Source organism: Pungitius pungitius, chromosome 16 (assembly GCF_949316345.1).
Source record: "Pungitius pungitius chromosome 16, fPunPun2.1, whole genome shotgun sequence".
In the NCBI taxonomy this organism is placed as follows: domain Eukaryota; kingdom Metazoa; phylum Chordata; class Actinopteri; order Perciformes; family Gasterosteidae; genus Pungitius; species Pungitius pungitius.
This window is the reverse complement of record NC_084915.1, coordinates 16,832,967-16,849,085: the sequence shown is the minus strand read 5'-3', so window position 1 is coordinate 16,849,085 and position 16,119 is coordinate 16,832,967. Positions and strand designations below refer to the sequence as shown.

The 16,119-nt window shown below is 48.6% G+C and overlaps 1 protein-coding gene across 1 annotated transcript in view; it reads left to right on the top strand.

Annotated features, from left to right (window-relative positions):
* Window positions 1–11,170, top strand: part of LOC119215625 (polypeptide N-acetylgalactosaminyltransferase 10) — a 30,339-nt gene extending 19,169 nt beyond the window's left edge. Inside the window, exons 5-14 of the mRNA XM_037467918.2 lie at window positions 173–358; window positions 1,049–1,232; window positions 3,879–3,996; window positions 7,063–7,170; window positions 7,571–7,792; window positions 8,905–9,021; window positions 9,122–9,271; window positions 9,706–9,944; window positions 10,077–10,211; window positions 10,306–11,170. Of these exons, the coding sequence (XP_037323815.2) occupies window positions 173–358; window positions 1,049–1,232; window positions 3,879–3,996; window positions 7,063–7,170; window positions 7,571–7,792; window positions 8,905–9,021; window positions 9,122–9,271; window positions 9,706–9,894 (1,274 nt within the window). The 3' untranslated portion in view covers window positions 9,895–9,944; window positions 10,077–10,211; window positions 10,306–11,170. The remainder of the gene's footprint in view (window positions 1–172; window positions 359–1,048; window positions 1,233–3,878; window positions 3,997–7,062; window positions 7,171–7,570; window positions 7,793–8,904; window positions 9,022–9,121; window positions 9,272–9,705; window positions 9,945–10,076; window positions 10,212–10,305) is intronic.
* The last annotated feature ends 4,949 nt before the right edge of the window (window positions 11,171–16,119 follow it).

The following is a 16,119-nucleotide window of genomic DNA, read 5'->3' as shown; positions in this document are numbered from 1 at the left end:
ACTCTGTAATCTTTCCAAAGGCATTCTGAGAAACCAAGAAAATTACTGCTGTCTGTGTGTCAGGCTGAGAGAAAGCAAATAATAGCACTTCACTGAACGGTTCTTGACAGCACCAAGCATGACACTGACGACCCCCCCCCCCCCGCCCCCCCCCTCTCTTTCTCTCTCTCAGAGCACCTGAAGGGGGCCCTGGAGGAGTACATGACGCGGATGCCCAAGGTCCGCATCCTGAGGACCAAGAAGAGGGAGGGGCTCATCAGGACCCGGCTGCTGGGGGCCTCCTCGGCCAAAGGGGAGGTCATCACCTTCCTGGACTCCCACTGCGAGGCCAACGCCAACTGGCTGCCGCCGCTGATGGGTGAGCGACGCGAGCGAACCCCCGAGAGCACGACCTCACGTTAGCGCCAGCCGCCTCGGCCGTAGATACGTTACGGTAACAGTTGAGCTTTCCTCAACTAATGCGCCACTGACCATCGGGGGGCATTTGACGGTTTGAATGGCAGAAGATAACATGGCATGAATGACTTTTTTTACATTTCCATTGACCCTCGTTCGCCGCCACATCGGCCTTAAAACCTTAAAGCCGCGTCACGCTGTGCGACACAAGCGGACCACCTGTTGTGTTCAGTTACAGCACTTTGTGACATTAAAGGAGGCTTTGACGAATTGATGAGTACAATTTCCTTTTGACATGCACCACGTGTGGCATTGAAATGACACGCGTGTAATCATTGTTAATGATATGCAATTCCCAATTGTTAAGCAAAGGTAAATAATGGCTTTTCAAGGAACACACATCAAAGAAACTGCCAGTCCCTCACTTATAAATATTCACACGTTGAGTCACAGATGAGCTGGTCTGGACCAGAAATATAGAGATTCAAATAGATTTAGAGCTGTGCTTTTCGTACAGTATTGTCCTTCATACCGAGTCGACGCACTATAAAGCGCACAAACTTCCTCCATCACCACTGTAAAAAGACGCGGATGGGTTTTCATCTTCCCCCGGGACTGAAAAACATCCGCCTGTGTCGTCCGTGTCCCTCAGACCGGATCGCCCAGAACCGCAGGACCATCGTGTGTCCGATGATCGACGTGATCGACCACGACAACTTCGGCTACGACACGCAGGCGGGGGACGCCATGCGGGGGGCGTTCGACTGGGAGATGTACTACAAGCGGATCCCCATCCCTCCGGAGCTGCAGAGCGACGACCCCAGCGAGCCCTTCCAGTGAGTCACTGCACACGTCCCTATGGCGCTGCCCTCTGCTCACAAATCCAGGATGATCTCGTACTCGGCCCCTTAAACCCGCACGGTTGTTGCAAGTTGTTGGAATTTTTTTGGGGGGGGGGCGGGGATGTAAACGTGATAATAATGCACCAAAAATCTGTCAGAAATACTCCAGCCTGTGCTTCACCCGCCCGTCATGCCGGTTGCCGGTTTGACACGTGCAGCACTTGCGGCGCGTGCAGGAGGTGAGGACAGGCTAAAAGCCAGTCATTCATTGTACTTTTTGTTTTTCTACTGAGAGCCCAGGAGGAGAAGGGGGTAATCCATGTGTGCCCCCCCCCCCCCACCCCCACCTCCCCCTGCAGTGCTCCTCTAACTGTAGACGCCGTGTCAACAGATGAATTAAACATCTGGGCTCAGTGGTTCTCCGGCTTACAGCCTCTCCGTCGTTCCACATCCGCTCACAGGAGAACATTTGTGATTCTCTTTGTATATACTACCGGCAAGCTGTAGACTAGAGAGCGGCTGTGGGGGGGGGGGGGGGATTGAATGGGGGGAAGAATTGCAGATGTGCAGGCCGGACTTACTCGGTGAAATAAAGTATCACCAGTTGAGCGGTTGGTTGGGAATAACGTGATAATTACAGTTATTAAAGCTGCACAATATGTCTGTTTGTGTAACTGCAGCGTCAGCTTTCTTAAACAACACGACACACAAAAGCCATTTTCTAAAGCTCGCTCCCTCATGTACTCCTTTGAAAATCATGCAAAATCAAAAACCTTTTGTGTAATCGCACTGCGGCTCCTTCAAATTACTGTGGTCCAGCCAATGGGAATCAAGCTCACTGCGAACATTTGTAATAAATCCTCTAATAGAACTGAAAACTGTAGTCGGTCAAAAGCAAAGCATTAAACATGGATACCTCACTGGGGGGGGGGAAACGTTTGACTTGTTGCTTGAGTTGGTATATATAAAGTACGTCCACACGTGTTGAATGGTGAGTTGTATTTTGGGCATTGGTGAAGGTGAGCAGGATAATACCCTGCTGCACAGGGACACACCCCCATAGATATTCCCCCCCCCCTCTCCACTCTGTTTATACCTTCATTATATCTAGAAAACACAGTGAGCGACACAACCAAAGGAGAACATCGCAGGGACGTGCACAGGTGTTTGCATAGTTACCGCTGCCACTCGATTCCTTTCATCCCCCCCCCCTCCCCCCCTCGGAGACGGAAAACCTCTGAAGCCCGGCTGTTATCGCCACGGGAACTCGCGTCTGTGCTCACAGCTCGTGGCGGGGGGGCGGGGGGGGGGGGGGGGGGGGAGTACAGTACATGAGCCGCCCTGTCTGCCGTTTAACTGATCCTCCTCCGCGCCGGCAGACCACCTGCTGGCTTTCCCCGCCTCCGACTCCTGCTTGATGGAAAGAGCTCGTAACTATGACAACCCCGTGCGTGGTATCTAGCAAGCGCTTATTGTGGGTCTGGGTCACCGGTGTGACATGCTTTCTATTAAAGAAGGGCACGTGGAGGGATGAGGAGGAGGAGGAGGGGGGGTGGGATGTGGCGTTATTACTGCACACCTGCTGCCCCCGTTTGTCTGCAGGTGCAGGTGCGCCGATCCGGGGGGGGGGCGCGGGGGGGCTGCTAACGAGCGTGCAGCGGGTCACTGAAGGAGGATGCCGCGGTGCTCGGAGGGTGGGGGGGTGGGGGGGGGGGGGGGGGCGGTCAGTGGGTCCCCGCGCTCGTCTGTGCATCTTCGTTATCTGCTGAGAAACATGCAGGATCTCCTGACTACTCCGACTCATTTTCACCATCGGAATTTTGAAGGACGAAGGCTCTGACTTCACAGGCGTCACAGTGGATTCCAAATGACAACCAGAGTTGGCAAGAAGCACAATTATGTCCAATAATTAACAACTTCAGTCCACTTTTGTGCTCCCCATTCACATGCTCAGTTTGTTCCTATTCCTATTGCTCATGATTCATCCAGTGAACATGACATATTGAGTTCATTCAGCCCTCTATTCGTATATATCTTGACCCTTTTTTGCCGTGTGTTGCTACCTCTGGATCAACGGTCGTATCAGCTGTTTGCTTTTCAGTTGGATTTGGTACATAATGGGATCTAGACCCTGGTGAAGCCAGCAAATTGGACAAGAAAAAATTGCATATAATTTCTCGTCATCATCAGGACATCAGGCCTAGCTCCCCATCTTTATTCAAACAAAACCTCACACCAATTATTCTTCTTTTGAATAGCAAATAGACTTCTCTCAAACTTTTTTCTTTTTGACCGATTATTACGGAGAGCATCATTTTCATCAAATAATTCCATTTAATTTCACAATGATTATATTACGTATAACTATATAATAGGCCTCTGGAGACGAGAGGCCTCTTTTTCTGGGCTTCACGTGTAAACAACAGATATTCGGGCCGAGAGGAAAAACGTTTAGAGTCCAAACGCATCTAATCACATCTCTCATCTATTGCTCTGTGGAGAAGTCCCACACGCCCTCGCCGTCTCTCGCTCTCCATCCTGTTCCTTTGGATCAAAAAAAATAAAAAGTGAGTTGTTTGTGAGTTTTGTTGGCCGTTGAGAAGCGTGTACACTCGTGTTTTGTATTTGTGCGTCCTTCAGGTCCCCCGTGATGGCAGGTGGACTTTTTGCTATAGACAGGAAGTGGTTCTGGGAGCTGGGAGGATACGACACGGGTCTAGAGATCTGGGGAGGAGAACAGTACGAGATCTCCTTCAAGGTAAAAGTGATGAAGTCCCTAATGTGAACGCTCATGTGTTGTACTCGTTTGAAGAGGATATTTTAAGGGAATTTACGCCGCGTCCTCTAAACAATCATTGTTCTGCCTGTTCTCACTGCATCAGGGTCACACATGTTATTATAAGACACCTCCTTTTGGGAATTAAAATGACTCCCAAAGAATGCAACCATCCTGTTTCATGTCCATCACGTCCCTGAGAAATGTGATTCAGATCAGAGCTGCTTTGACATATTTTACTGTTGTCCTCTTTGAAGTTGTTCAGGTGGGGATTGTTGACCTCTCTGAGTTTAGCTGAAGAAAGGCCTTTGGAATCTCTTTACCAACGATTGAGGTCCTTTGTGATCTTGCAAACGCATCTCTAACACGGCTCTATTGGCGGAAATGCGCGGCCTCTTTCTTCCTGGTGTGATGTCGGGGTTTAATTAAACATAAGAAATCCGACCTGAAATGTAAATGAATTCCCCGAAGCGCCTGGACTAGGATGACTGTGACCTTCAGTGGTTTCCAAACCCTTGGTGAAAGGTGAGCCCCTACAATTAAATATTGTTTAGAAGCTTCTCATTTAGATCATTAAATTCATTTAAAAGATGACTTCCACCGAACCAACGTTAAATTGAGCTATCAGCACGTGGCTGTGCCTCATGACCCTACTTCATGCACACAGATATTCAATTTGAATTTCAAGATCCCCCATTAGCTGATACAGAAGAGAGGGGCTCTCACCCGAATCCTTCCAACCGCATGAAACACCTGACTCACCCGTACAGTTGATCTGAAGCCCCCATCTTGGTCCTCACACGACCCCAGACGCCACGCGAGGCGATGGAGCGATGGAGCGAGGCGTGCACGTTGGCTGGAGGTTGGATGTAGCCTCAGTTTTGTTAACGCAGAAAGAATGAAACATCCATTAAGGCAAAGTGTAAAAGTCATCCATTTGACAGTGGAAAACCGTAACAAAAAGGTATTAGAAAATGTGTTGCGTGACTTTTTTGCCTTGCATAAAGTTTCCCACATTGGTCAGTGTGCTTCATGCGAACCAACCGGCCTGAGGAACACGAAGAAGGACCTTTGTTGACCTCCGTTTGGATCTAAAGAGCATTGAGCTTCAGGCGTCACGTTTTCCGCTCCTTTCCAGCTTCGGTTCGGTCATCATTATTCAAGCATCTACCGACATCTACTGAGCTTATGTTTTATTTATCCAACGGACACCAATAGAGAGAACTCAAGTTTCACTTGCCGTTATAGTCCTCGCTGGGTTTTGTCTGGCAGCGATATGTTTTATACACGCAGTTGGAGTGAATTGTGTTGTCAAAACACCCTGAGTGTGCACTTTTTAGATTTAGATTAGAATAAGAATGTCAACTCTTAAGCCTTGAACCTATTAAGTACAGCAGCTATTAGCATATTTTTTCATTAACAGCCATTCATGAGTCCTGAAGGACCTTCCTGTGACAGCGATTGTTCAGAATTAACAATAACTTACACAAAGTAAAAACAAATAGCAAAGTCATTAAACGTATTAGAAGTCATATTAATAAAAGTCCTTAATGAATCAGAAAAAAAACAATAGCAATCTACCAGTCGTTATCTTCCTCATTTTAATATAATTCGTATCTGAGCTTTGAGTTTTTCACCCGGCTGCATTTTAAAAGGTCATTTTAAGAGTAGATGTACAGTCTGTAAATGCAGAAGTCCAACTGAAGTAAGATGATTGCTGGCTGACAGGAGTTGTCTTCTCACCCCCCCCTGTTGGAGGGGGTTCGAGGCCCCTCGAGGGAGATCACACTCCTTTGTTCTCGACCCGGCCGGAAACGGTGAATCAGAAGAGTCATCTGGCTCGAATTAAAAAATCAAAAAGTATTCAACAACTAAACTAAATATCATAAAGGACGACAATTCGGTTTCGACATTCCATTGGGACAAATTGTACGGCGTAATAACATTACTATAGATTGTTATTTGATTATATTGCATCATCTCTTCTAACATGCTAATTTAATTACTGCTATCTACCATCACACAAACTACAATTCTAACACTAAACATTTCGACATGTATTATACTCTATACATTCGCTAGGTGTGCACTTCTTAAATCCCTAACAGAACTCGAACCTACACCTCGAAATCCTGCATAAAAGACGTACATTTCACGTTCCTTTCGATGCTCTCAAACTCCCAGCAGTTTGAGGCCTTCACACGGCATCCACCCGCTTTACGTATTGAAGCACCTTAACTCTGCAGGAACTATTTGTGCGTCCCGGACGCTCACACCTCGCTTGTTGTCCTCGTGTTTGAATCCGGCTTTTCGTTTCCCGGGCTCCTCATTGCGCCATTGTCCCACGAAACAAAAACCCTTCTTCCATCTCGCCTGCTGTCTCTTAAGTCTTCCTTTTCATGGCGATCCTCCTCATCGCCTCCCTTTTCTCTCTCACGAGGTTTATTTTCAACGCCGCGAGCCGAGACAGAGAATCGTCTCCGTTGTCCTCGTTGTGGTCGGGGGATTCAAACGAGGAGCCGGTTGTGGGAGATTGACAAGGGGAAGCAAAACAAACGAGATGAAATAACATTAAAAGGGAGGTTTTTTTATTTTTAATTAAAAATAGCACATCAAGGTGCTTAAAAGGATGAAATGTTATCGTAGGACTACAACATTTCAAAGAAACGGCACGCGTGGTTTCCCTGGAAGGCTTCTGCAGTCCAGTCTTTTTGTGTCTCTCCCCCCATCTGCTCCTTTTAAACTTCGTACACTCTGCCGATGAGTTCCTCCAATGTGACCCTGCTGATTTCAGGTCACCGTCATAATCGAGTTTAGGTGTCTTCTCTCCTCTCGGGATTCATAAACCTGTTAGAATCCCTGCACCGTCGCCTCTTTTACGCTTAGCCATCACTCTCCTCTTCATTTCCTTGATCGTCTCCTTCCTTCACCTTTCCTCCTACCTCAACCTTCTTCTATCTTTGCAATTTAAGACGGAGCCTCCATGTGCAAAAGAGTTCCATCTGATGAAAGGGACTCTTCCCCGTGTGTGTGTGTGTGTGTCTGCAGGTGTGGATGTGCGGTGGTCGAATGGAGGACATCCCCTGCTCCCGGGTAGGACACATCTACAGGAAGTACGTCCCCTACAAGGTCCCCGGTGGGATCAGCTTGGCCAAGGTAATTCTTTCCTCTGGACTACGATGCAGCAGATCACATGTTTTGCAGCGGTTTGACACAGCGGTTCGGTGTCGGCGCGGACCGGTCGCTCCACATCGGAGGCACAAAACCGGTGGCCCGTGTTGCATGAGGTGGTACTGTCGCAGCAGACTCCCAGAGAGGCATCTGCAGCACTAACCCTCAGACATTTATGTTCACAAAACAGTCCAATGTGCTTCCGCGAGATGCCTCCTCGCTGCCAGGGACTGAGGGATTTGCTGCTTATTTGCGGGAGGCTCACAGACATTCTGGCAGACGCCACGCGCCCGCTAAGGAAAGCAGGCCGCTCGACTGAATGAACGCAACCCGCCCCAACCCAACCCTCCCTCTCTCTCTCTCGCTCCCTCTGATTCCATTTCAGAACCTCAAACGCGTGGCGGAGGTGTGGATGGACGAGTACGGGGAATATGTGTACCAGCGCCGGCCCGAGTACCGCCACCTGTCGGCCGGCGACATGACGGCCCAGAAGGAGCTGAGGAACCGGCTCAACTGCCGGAGCTTCAAGTGGTTCATGAGCGAGGTGGCCTGGGATCTGCCCAAGCACTACCCGATGGTGGAGCCCCCCGCCGCCGCCTGGGGAGAGGTAACCGGCCGTGAAACTTTTTATCTTCAGCGCACCGTGCTCCGATGGACACCTGACAGGCAGGTGGAGACGAAAGAGGAGACATCTGATGTCCGGCTTGTGTCGAGAGTTCAAATTGTTGATGTGCCCGGGTTTAAAAAGCCCCTCCTCCCTCGTTGGCCACGATCTTAACATGCATGCATGCAAGCGTCGCGTGCAAATCTTAGAGAGAAATAATGCAGAATCCGTGAATCAGAAGTCAATGATGCTGTAAAGTAAAACTTCTAGAAACACGCATGATTTGTTGCAGCGCCAAAGTAAGGCTGACGGGTCGAGCAGTAGAGTGGGATTAGCCGTGGGCAGACACACACACACACACACACACACACACACACACACACACACACACACACACACACACACACACACACACACACACACACACAGGCTAATAGATAATGTCCCGGTGGAGATAATAATAAGGCAATTAGCTCCCACTCACTGTCGACACTAGCACGGTTATTTAAAGTTCGTACATGACATCTTCTTTTTTTTAATTTCAGAAATAAAAACTGACCTGCAGAGACAAAAGTAAGAGCAATCACAGAGGAACGAGGGATTGGGTACAAAAGGGTACAGAGCTAAAAGCAAAGTTATCAGCGCTCTCTACCTTCTGAGGAATCATGTTTACACACTTACGCATCCCTTGCTTGGTCCACACCTTTGTGGACTTTACACGTTGCTGAAAGTATCCTGTTGTTCATACTAGGAGGTTGTGTTCCTCGAGCTGTTCCTCCAGCAGGCATCCTGGAGCAGAATCACGCGTAGTTTGGAGAGGTCTTATTCAGAGGAGACAAAAGGTCGTGGGATAAATATCCCGCTCAATTCAACACACGTCTTTGGACTCGGCTGGAATGAAATACTTCTGGGAGGTTTCCAACTTGAGAGAAGGGTGTGGAGATGGGGAGGGGGGGGGGGAGAACTCCCAGCGGTGCCAACACACAAGAAAAGGTGATGCAAGATGTTTGCAATAACTCAGGAGGGGAGTCCGCTCGGCTCTCACACCTTGGGGCCCTCTCCAAACATCACGCAGTCCCTCTGCAGCAGTGGCTACATTTGCTCGTGTTTTGTAGATCCGGAACGCGGGCAGCGGCATGTGCATGGAGATCAAGCACTTTGTGTCGGGGAGCCCCATCCGCCTGGAGAGCTGCGTGAAAGGCCGGGGCGAGGTGGCCTGGAGTCACGGACAGGTGAGGGCCCCCCCCCCCCCCCCCCGGGGTCGGTACACCGCAGGACTCTGTAGCCTGTCACCGCGGACCGATTTTGCAGGTTTACGTGTCACGTGTTCAGGTGCTGACGTTCGGGTGGAGGGAGGACATCCGGGTGGGCGACCCCATCCACACCAGGAAGGTCTGCTTCGACGCCGTGTCCCACAACAGCCCCGTCACGCTGTACGACTGCCACGGCATGAGGGGCAACCAGCTGTGGCGCTACAGAGAGGTGCGGGAGGGGAAAGGGGGACAGTTGGGCGGGGGGAGGGGGGGAGGGGGCCTCTTTGCGGCCTTCAGAACTTTGGTCAGTTCGGCAACATTTCAGTCGAACAATGACTTGATTTTAACACAATCGTGACCATCTGTTAGGATGATATAAATATAAAGGTAAATTTGCAGGATACATAAGCAACAGATGCAACTTCTAGCTTGTTGCTCTTTGCCCATCCATCTTCATCTGTGTTTTATATGGTAGACGTTTGGTTCCCATGTGGTACTTTGGTATCTTTTGTTGTTAGCTGCACTCGCTAAAAGGACCACCATCATACAAAACATCATCAATCAAAAAGTCTGAGAAAAGAACCAATGACATTCTGTATCAGCAACAAGTTAAGATCATTTAATCGACCTGAATGAATAGCGTCCCCGTTCTGTTCCCTGCAGGACAAGAGCCTGTATCACCCCGTCAGCAACAGCTGCATCGACTGCAGCCCCAGCGAGCGCCGCGTCTTCATGAGCGCCTGCGACCCCTCGTCCCCCGGCCAGCAGTGGCTGTTCGAGAGGACCAACGCCACCGTGCTGGAGCTCTTCAACCGGGGCGCCTCCAGCGGGGGCCCCGGGACGCTGAGGTGAGGCGTCCGCGGGAGACCAAGAACCGCGAAGCGACGCTCCCATCCGATCAGGTGAGCGAGGTCCTCCTCGCAGGATCAACGCGGCGGCTGGGTGGTGGGGGGTGGTGGGGGGGGGGGGGGGGGGAGAAAGGAAAACAGCGAAAAGGAAATACAGCGTTTGTCTTTCTTTGCTGTCGGCCCCAGATATTAATGGAGGCCAGGCGCGGATGACGCGCTGCTACAGCCGCGTCGCCCCGGGGGCGGAGCGGAGATCCGACTGGGCGCGGGCGGCAAGGAGGTCGATCGATCACGCCGCGCGAGCCAGTGATGAGGATGGAGGTAAAGGGCCAAGCACCAGCATTCAACTAGTCTCACGGGGTCAAAACTGGTCTTAAAAAGGATGAACTTCCCTGTGTGTGTTGTTCTTCCTCAGGTGGGAGGACCACGGGGGAAACCTGATCGTCCCCGTGGTCGCCACACGGAGCTCTCGCCGACCGAAGCCCGGACCTTTTTGTGATGTCCCCCGACTGAAACACAAACTGATGGATCGTCTATTCGTCCGCCTCGTCCTTTTTAACAGTTGCCTTAATTCCAGAAGTGGGAAATTTCTTCTCCTTTCCTTTCCTCCGGCGGATCAAAACCTCTGCAAACTCTTCAGGAAATCAGAACAAGTTGAAACTATTATTCCTGCAGTGTGCAGATGAACTGCAAGGCTCTCTTTTCCTCTCTCGTACACACTCAGATATTTAAGGTGCAACTGTTTTTTTTTTTTTTTACTGCGCAATCATCCAAGAAATGGTGTCAATTTCTACTACTTCTCCAATTTAAATCCTTTTATATTTTTGTGCCGTCTGACAAATGACTGCAGCAACTGCTTCTCCTCGCTTTGCCGCCACGGTTCGCTCTCCCTGCTCTGGGTTCATTTGCCGTGTGATCCGAGCTCAGCGAGGAGAGGCCCGGCTACAACCCGATGGCTGATTGGGACCCGGAGGAGTTCGAGGACCACGCGCCACAGCTACTGAAAAGAAAGGGAGACCACCCCAGAACGTTGTGGTTGTTCAGAAATGTTTTCTAAAAGCTCACCATGTCCAGAAGGACGAGATTTCCAGGTTTGGGTCTCCGTCGGTGGTCAGAACAGCTCTGACCAATCACGGATATTTTGTTGGCTTTCATAGTCATGTGCAGATATTTGGAAAGTCTCAGCAAAATGATTTGACCTCTCGGGTCCTCGACTCAGCTCCTGTAAACGAGCCAAAACGTCAAGATGCATTTCTGATGAAACTCATCATCATCCTTCAGAACGGAGGAGACATTCGGCCCACTTTCCCTTTTTATTAAGAGAATCATCAACCTGAGTCTGTAATATTAGGCCTTTTTGGAGTTTAATAATGAATCTTTATATCAACACCCACAACTATTCACCCGATTAAAAATATTCATGATACACTTTGTTCTGGAAAGAAAGGGGTCAAATTACTTTTGTCATTAACTTAATCCACATTATGTGTGATCAGTAACAAAGTTCATTGGATTACAAAAGAAATCTTTCAATTTAGTTGAACATTTCTCTTGATGTCACAATTGACTTCCACAAATAGTTTTCTCAATAAACATCTCAATTGATATTTTGATTGCAAGTAAAAAAAGCTCCACATCTTTAAAGCCCTTTTCATAAATTGGTCAACGCTCAACAAACATGTCGTCATTTTATAATATGTTTCAAAAATGGACGCCACTATAATGCACATGTTTGGTTTGTTATCGGGGCAGATTTTTCAATCCAAACTGTTTTTATTAAAATAGACATTTAAAGCACAGTTGATGAAGGAAAAGTCGTTGCAAAGGCTGCATATGTTTTCATGGTCATTAAAATGAACTATTGATACAAACCGACGTGTCTGAAATCACATTTAATGATAAAGTGATACATGTAATGAAAGATGAAAGACATTCTGCAGTTCTGATAGAAGCAGCGGCCATGTGGAAGTGAAAGGAGTTTGAAGTGACGTTTTCCCATTCACTTTCTGCCCGTCACTGGGATTTCTGTTCAGTTCCTGCAAAGACCAGCGATTAAATCGTCGACGTGTCACACGGAGAAAGATCAGAAGCGAGCGTTGGGTAATCGGCGCTGACTCTGTAATGCGACGTGTCGAGGGCGTTTTACAAAGGCCAAGAGCCCCACAGCTGTCACTTTGATTCCATTTCTACACATTCGCCTCTGTTATTACGACCCTGCAAATTGTGCGCCATCGTGTTGCCGATGTGAACATCAGACGGCATGAAACGGAAAGAAAGATGCGAGCCAGCAGACAAAAACTGAATTTTTATTTTTTTCATTGATTCTGACTGAAAAATAAAACCTTTTTTTTTTTTTCTTTAATGTCCAGAAAGTTTTATTTGGTCCAAAAAAAAAAAGTCACTTTTTAATCAGGCAAATGGTCCTATAAAAAGAAGAATCCCATTTCGATGAGTCCTTAAAGTGCTGTTTCCCTCTCTGGCTGCTTTGACTAATCACCAAACCCCCGTCATTGGCTTTAATTCGCCCCGCGCAGGAAGCCAGGAGAGGTGTGACGGGCCCTGCTCTGCACACGGCCTGCCGCTTGAATAATTACAGCCGACCTGCCTCTCCACGGGGCCCTCGCTGCCACGCACTAATGGGGAATCACGTCGCGGCAGGGGGGGGGGCAGGGGGGCAGGGGCGGACTGATTCGGGTCAAATCCTTCAGCGCTCCTCTGGCGGCAGGCTGCAGACGTTCTCCATTTTTCGTGCCCTTCGTGCTCCTCCTTCAGGCCGCATGGAGGGAATGAAAGAATGATTTACTACTTCATGAAACGTGGAAGCAAATGTCGTGCGGGTAAAAAAACACGACTTTGCGGGATGCTTTGCCCAATTATCTGCAGATCTTTCATCTATTCCACTGCTACCAAGACGCCACGTGTTCTAACCAAAGCTATATTTACCCTCACAATGTATTATCGGTGCATCTCTGCGGCCCTGCTGGCCCTCCCACTCACAGGCTGCAAGAGGGACACTTCTCCCAGAACCTCCTTCACGTGGACATCTAGTTGGTCGCTTTGTGGTATCAAACGTTTGTTCGGGGGTCAATCACGCTCCCAAAGTTCTCCCTAATTTGACCTTTGGAGCGAGGTGACATGAAGCTCCGTTGCTTTAACAACTGCAGCCCGTTAGCCCCAAAAAAGGTCACGGAAGCTGAGGGTGTGTTGGTCCAACTGGTATCAGATCCTCAACATCTCATCCCGTATTGTGAAACCCCCTTTTTTTAATATATTGTTGTGCTCCCCGAGGCTCGGTGACTTGGTAGAACACCTGTTGTCGTTGTTGTTGTATTTACATGAACCCACCCGGCTGTAGAACTACAACAACGTGTCTGCAAACTGCTCTTCTGTTGGGTCAGAGTTTCACATCAGACCCGAACTCAGTCAGTCAGTCGTCTTCTGTGCCGCTTATCCTCGAAATGACGCTACCATTGCAGGACGGGGGGGGTTTGAAATGCAGATGGGTTTGCACAGCGTAGCCACGCCATTTAAATAAGATGGACACAGCGTCCACTGCGATGGATTACTTGTCACAAATGTATTTGCAGACATTCACAGACACGGCAGGAAGGGGCGTGAGAAGCATGTTGCAGCATTGTAAAACCAAGAAGAGTCGACGTCGTCATCGTGGAGCGCCTCACCTTAAAATACCACCGTCAGCATGTTGTTTTCGGTCTTTTTCACGCGTTTATTTTGTGTAGGGGGCGGGGGGGATACTTTAGGCTTTTTGTTCTGATTCAACCTCGACACTTCGACGTGTTTTTGAAAATGAAAACCATGGAGAGACAATAGATTCTTCCAAAAAAGGTGAATCTTTTACAGGAGTGTGAGATGAAGAAACTTACTTTTGGGGGCGATGAAAACCTCAAAGACCAATCTGCCAAAAAAAAAAAAAAATGCTCTTCCATTCTTCAGGTGACAGCTTTCACGTGGAAAGAGGAGCTGAGGAACCCATGAAATATGGATGATAGTGCTTTCAGCAAAGCGTGATGAAGGCAGTAAGAGAGTAATCCTGTTTTTTATCAGCAAATGATTGTTATTTAACATTTCATTAAAAATATGGAAGTACTTTCCTTCTTGATCAAGCCTCCTTCCACTTCCTCCTTTTTGGAAATTATTTTTTACATGATTGGTGTGTTTTATTGATCTCCTCAGAATACAATGTGACATTTTCATGTGCCGTAACCATGGCAACCACAAGCCAATTTTGATCAGTCGACACGCCGACTTCCCCCTGTGGTCCTTCAACTCCTTTCCTCCCCTTCACAAAGAGGGACTCGTCCCTCGCCCCCCCCCCCACCCGCCCCCCGGTTCCTATCCTCTCATCCAGCAGCAGTGGAATTGATCACAGGTGGGAAAAAAGAAGTAATGAAATACAATGTAACACATTCTTTGGGAGAAAATAGTACGAAAAGGGACACAGAAATGCCCTTCAGACAGCAGAGAGAAGAGGCCGGTTGTCTTCCTTTCCGAATGGGTTTACTGAGACAAGAACAAAAGTTTCTAAAGAAATTTAAAGTAATTTAAATTGGGAACTGGAAAGTAAATGTCAATCAGAGCAACGCATTGCAGATTAAACACTAGGCATGTGACATTTGGTGTCATTTGGAGTAAAAATATCCGACCCCGAAGGCAAGCAGAAACCAAAAGGCTTCACTGGGAACGTTGGTTTGCCGAGCAAAGTTAAGTTAGTCTATAACGGCCTTAGTTGTAATCCAATAAATAGCCTGTGACTAATAGAAACGTTTTAAGCCTCAGTTTGGTAAACCCAAATCATTCGGGGATTTTTAAAATCCAAAAGTGGGACAGCAGTGCAAAGATGTGAGGACGAGGAAGAGGATGCAGCTCCGCTGCATTAACTGGGCACCAAGAGCAGTTTGTACACTTCTCGCAGGGCTTCGTGGTTCTGTCATACAGTGGGGCTAAGGTCAGTAAATTAGCATTATTCCACTGGCAGCCATGCATTTTAAAAAGAAAATTGCATGAAAATCTGCCCCTGGCGCTCGCATGGACCAAGCTTCAGATCGATGGGAGTGTTTGGCGGAAGCGTAGAAGCAGCCCAAAGGTCAAGGCGTCACCAGGAAGCATCTGCTGCATCTTCAAATGTCAGCTTTGGCAATCAGAGTTGGCCTGATGATAGTTAGTTACCCATTCTTTTATTTTATGCTGACACCTGCCTCTGAATCTGCATCACCAGACGATCCAGATCATCCAAGACAGCTATGAAAAAAAGAAAGGAAGTAAATTATCCTTGAGCTCCGTGGGCGGCTGGAGCCGCTTCCTCAAAGTAGCAGCTCCTGCTGAAAAATAAGGTCTGTGACAAGACACAATTATACCCTGCAGCTTCAAATGGGTTTTGGCAGGGATGAACTGACCGTTTTGTCTGCCACAACGGCTTTGTTATAAAGCTTTCTCCTTAAATTAAACGCAGCTGCAGGAAAAACAAACCCATTCAGCACCCGGTTTATCCAGAACCCGCTGGCTGCAGACCCCGAGAGGAGAAAACGGATCCCCCCCACCAGCCTTCAAAGGGCCAAAGAGTTCAACCCAACAGCAGGAATAAGAAGAAAAGATTCAAATCAGAGCAGAGGTCTTATGTCATTTAAGTTTGCTCCTCTGACTGCGTGTGTAGCTCTTCAGGCTTCACTTTGTAAACATGACCTACTTAGTTCGGTTCCGCTCAGGCCCGGGAAAAACGAATCCGTCACGGAGCGATTTGAAGAGAACACGTGCGCCGCGTCGGGAACTCGAAGGGCCTCCGCTCGGTGCCCCCCCCCCCCCCCCGGAACGCCGCCACTTGTCAGAGTGATTTTCTTCACTTGAAATTAGCTGCTTCTAATAAAATTATAATTCAGTTATTACAAGCGCAGTGACGCCTCGAGTGCTGCCCCTTAAGCCCCCCCCCCCCCCCCGTCTGGCTTATGGAAATGTACCCGCCAGATGCACTTAAGCGTCACGCAAAATGGATTTTAATTTGCCCCCCCCCCCCCCCCCGTTCATTAAACGCCACGTTTCCCCAGCTCCGCCAAAAGGAATCTCGCCACTCGCTCGGGAAGGAGGTGACCTGTGACCTGGGGAGAAAGCGCCTCCACTGTAAGCGCCTCACACACACGCAGCACCAGCCGTCTTCTGATATTTGGTTAAAACTCTGAATTATGAGACACAAAGCGGCGTGTTCACCGAGGACGGA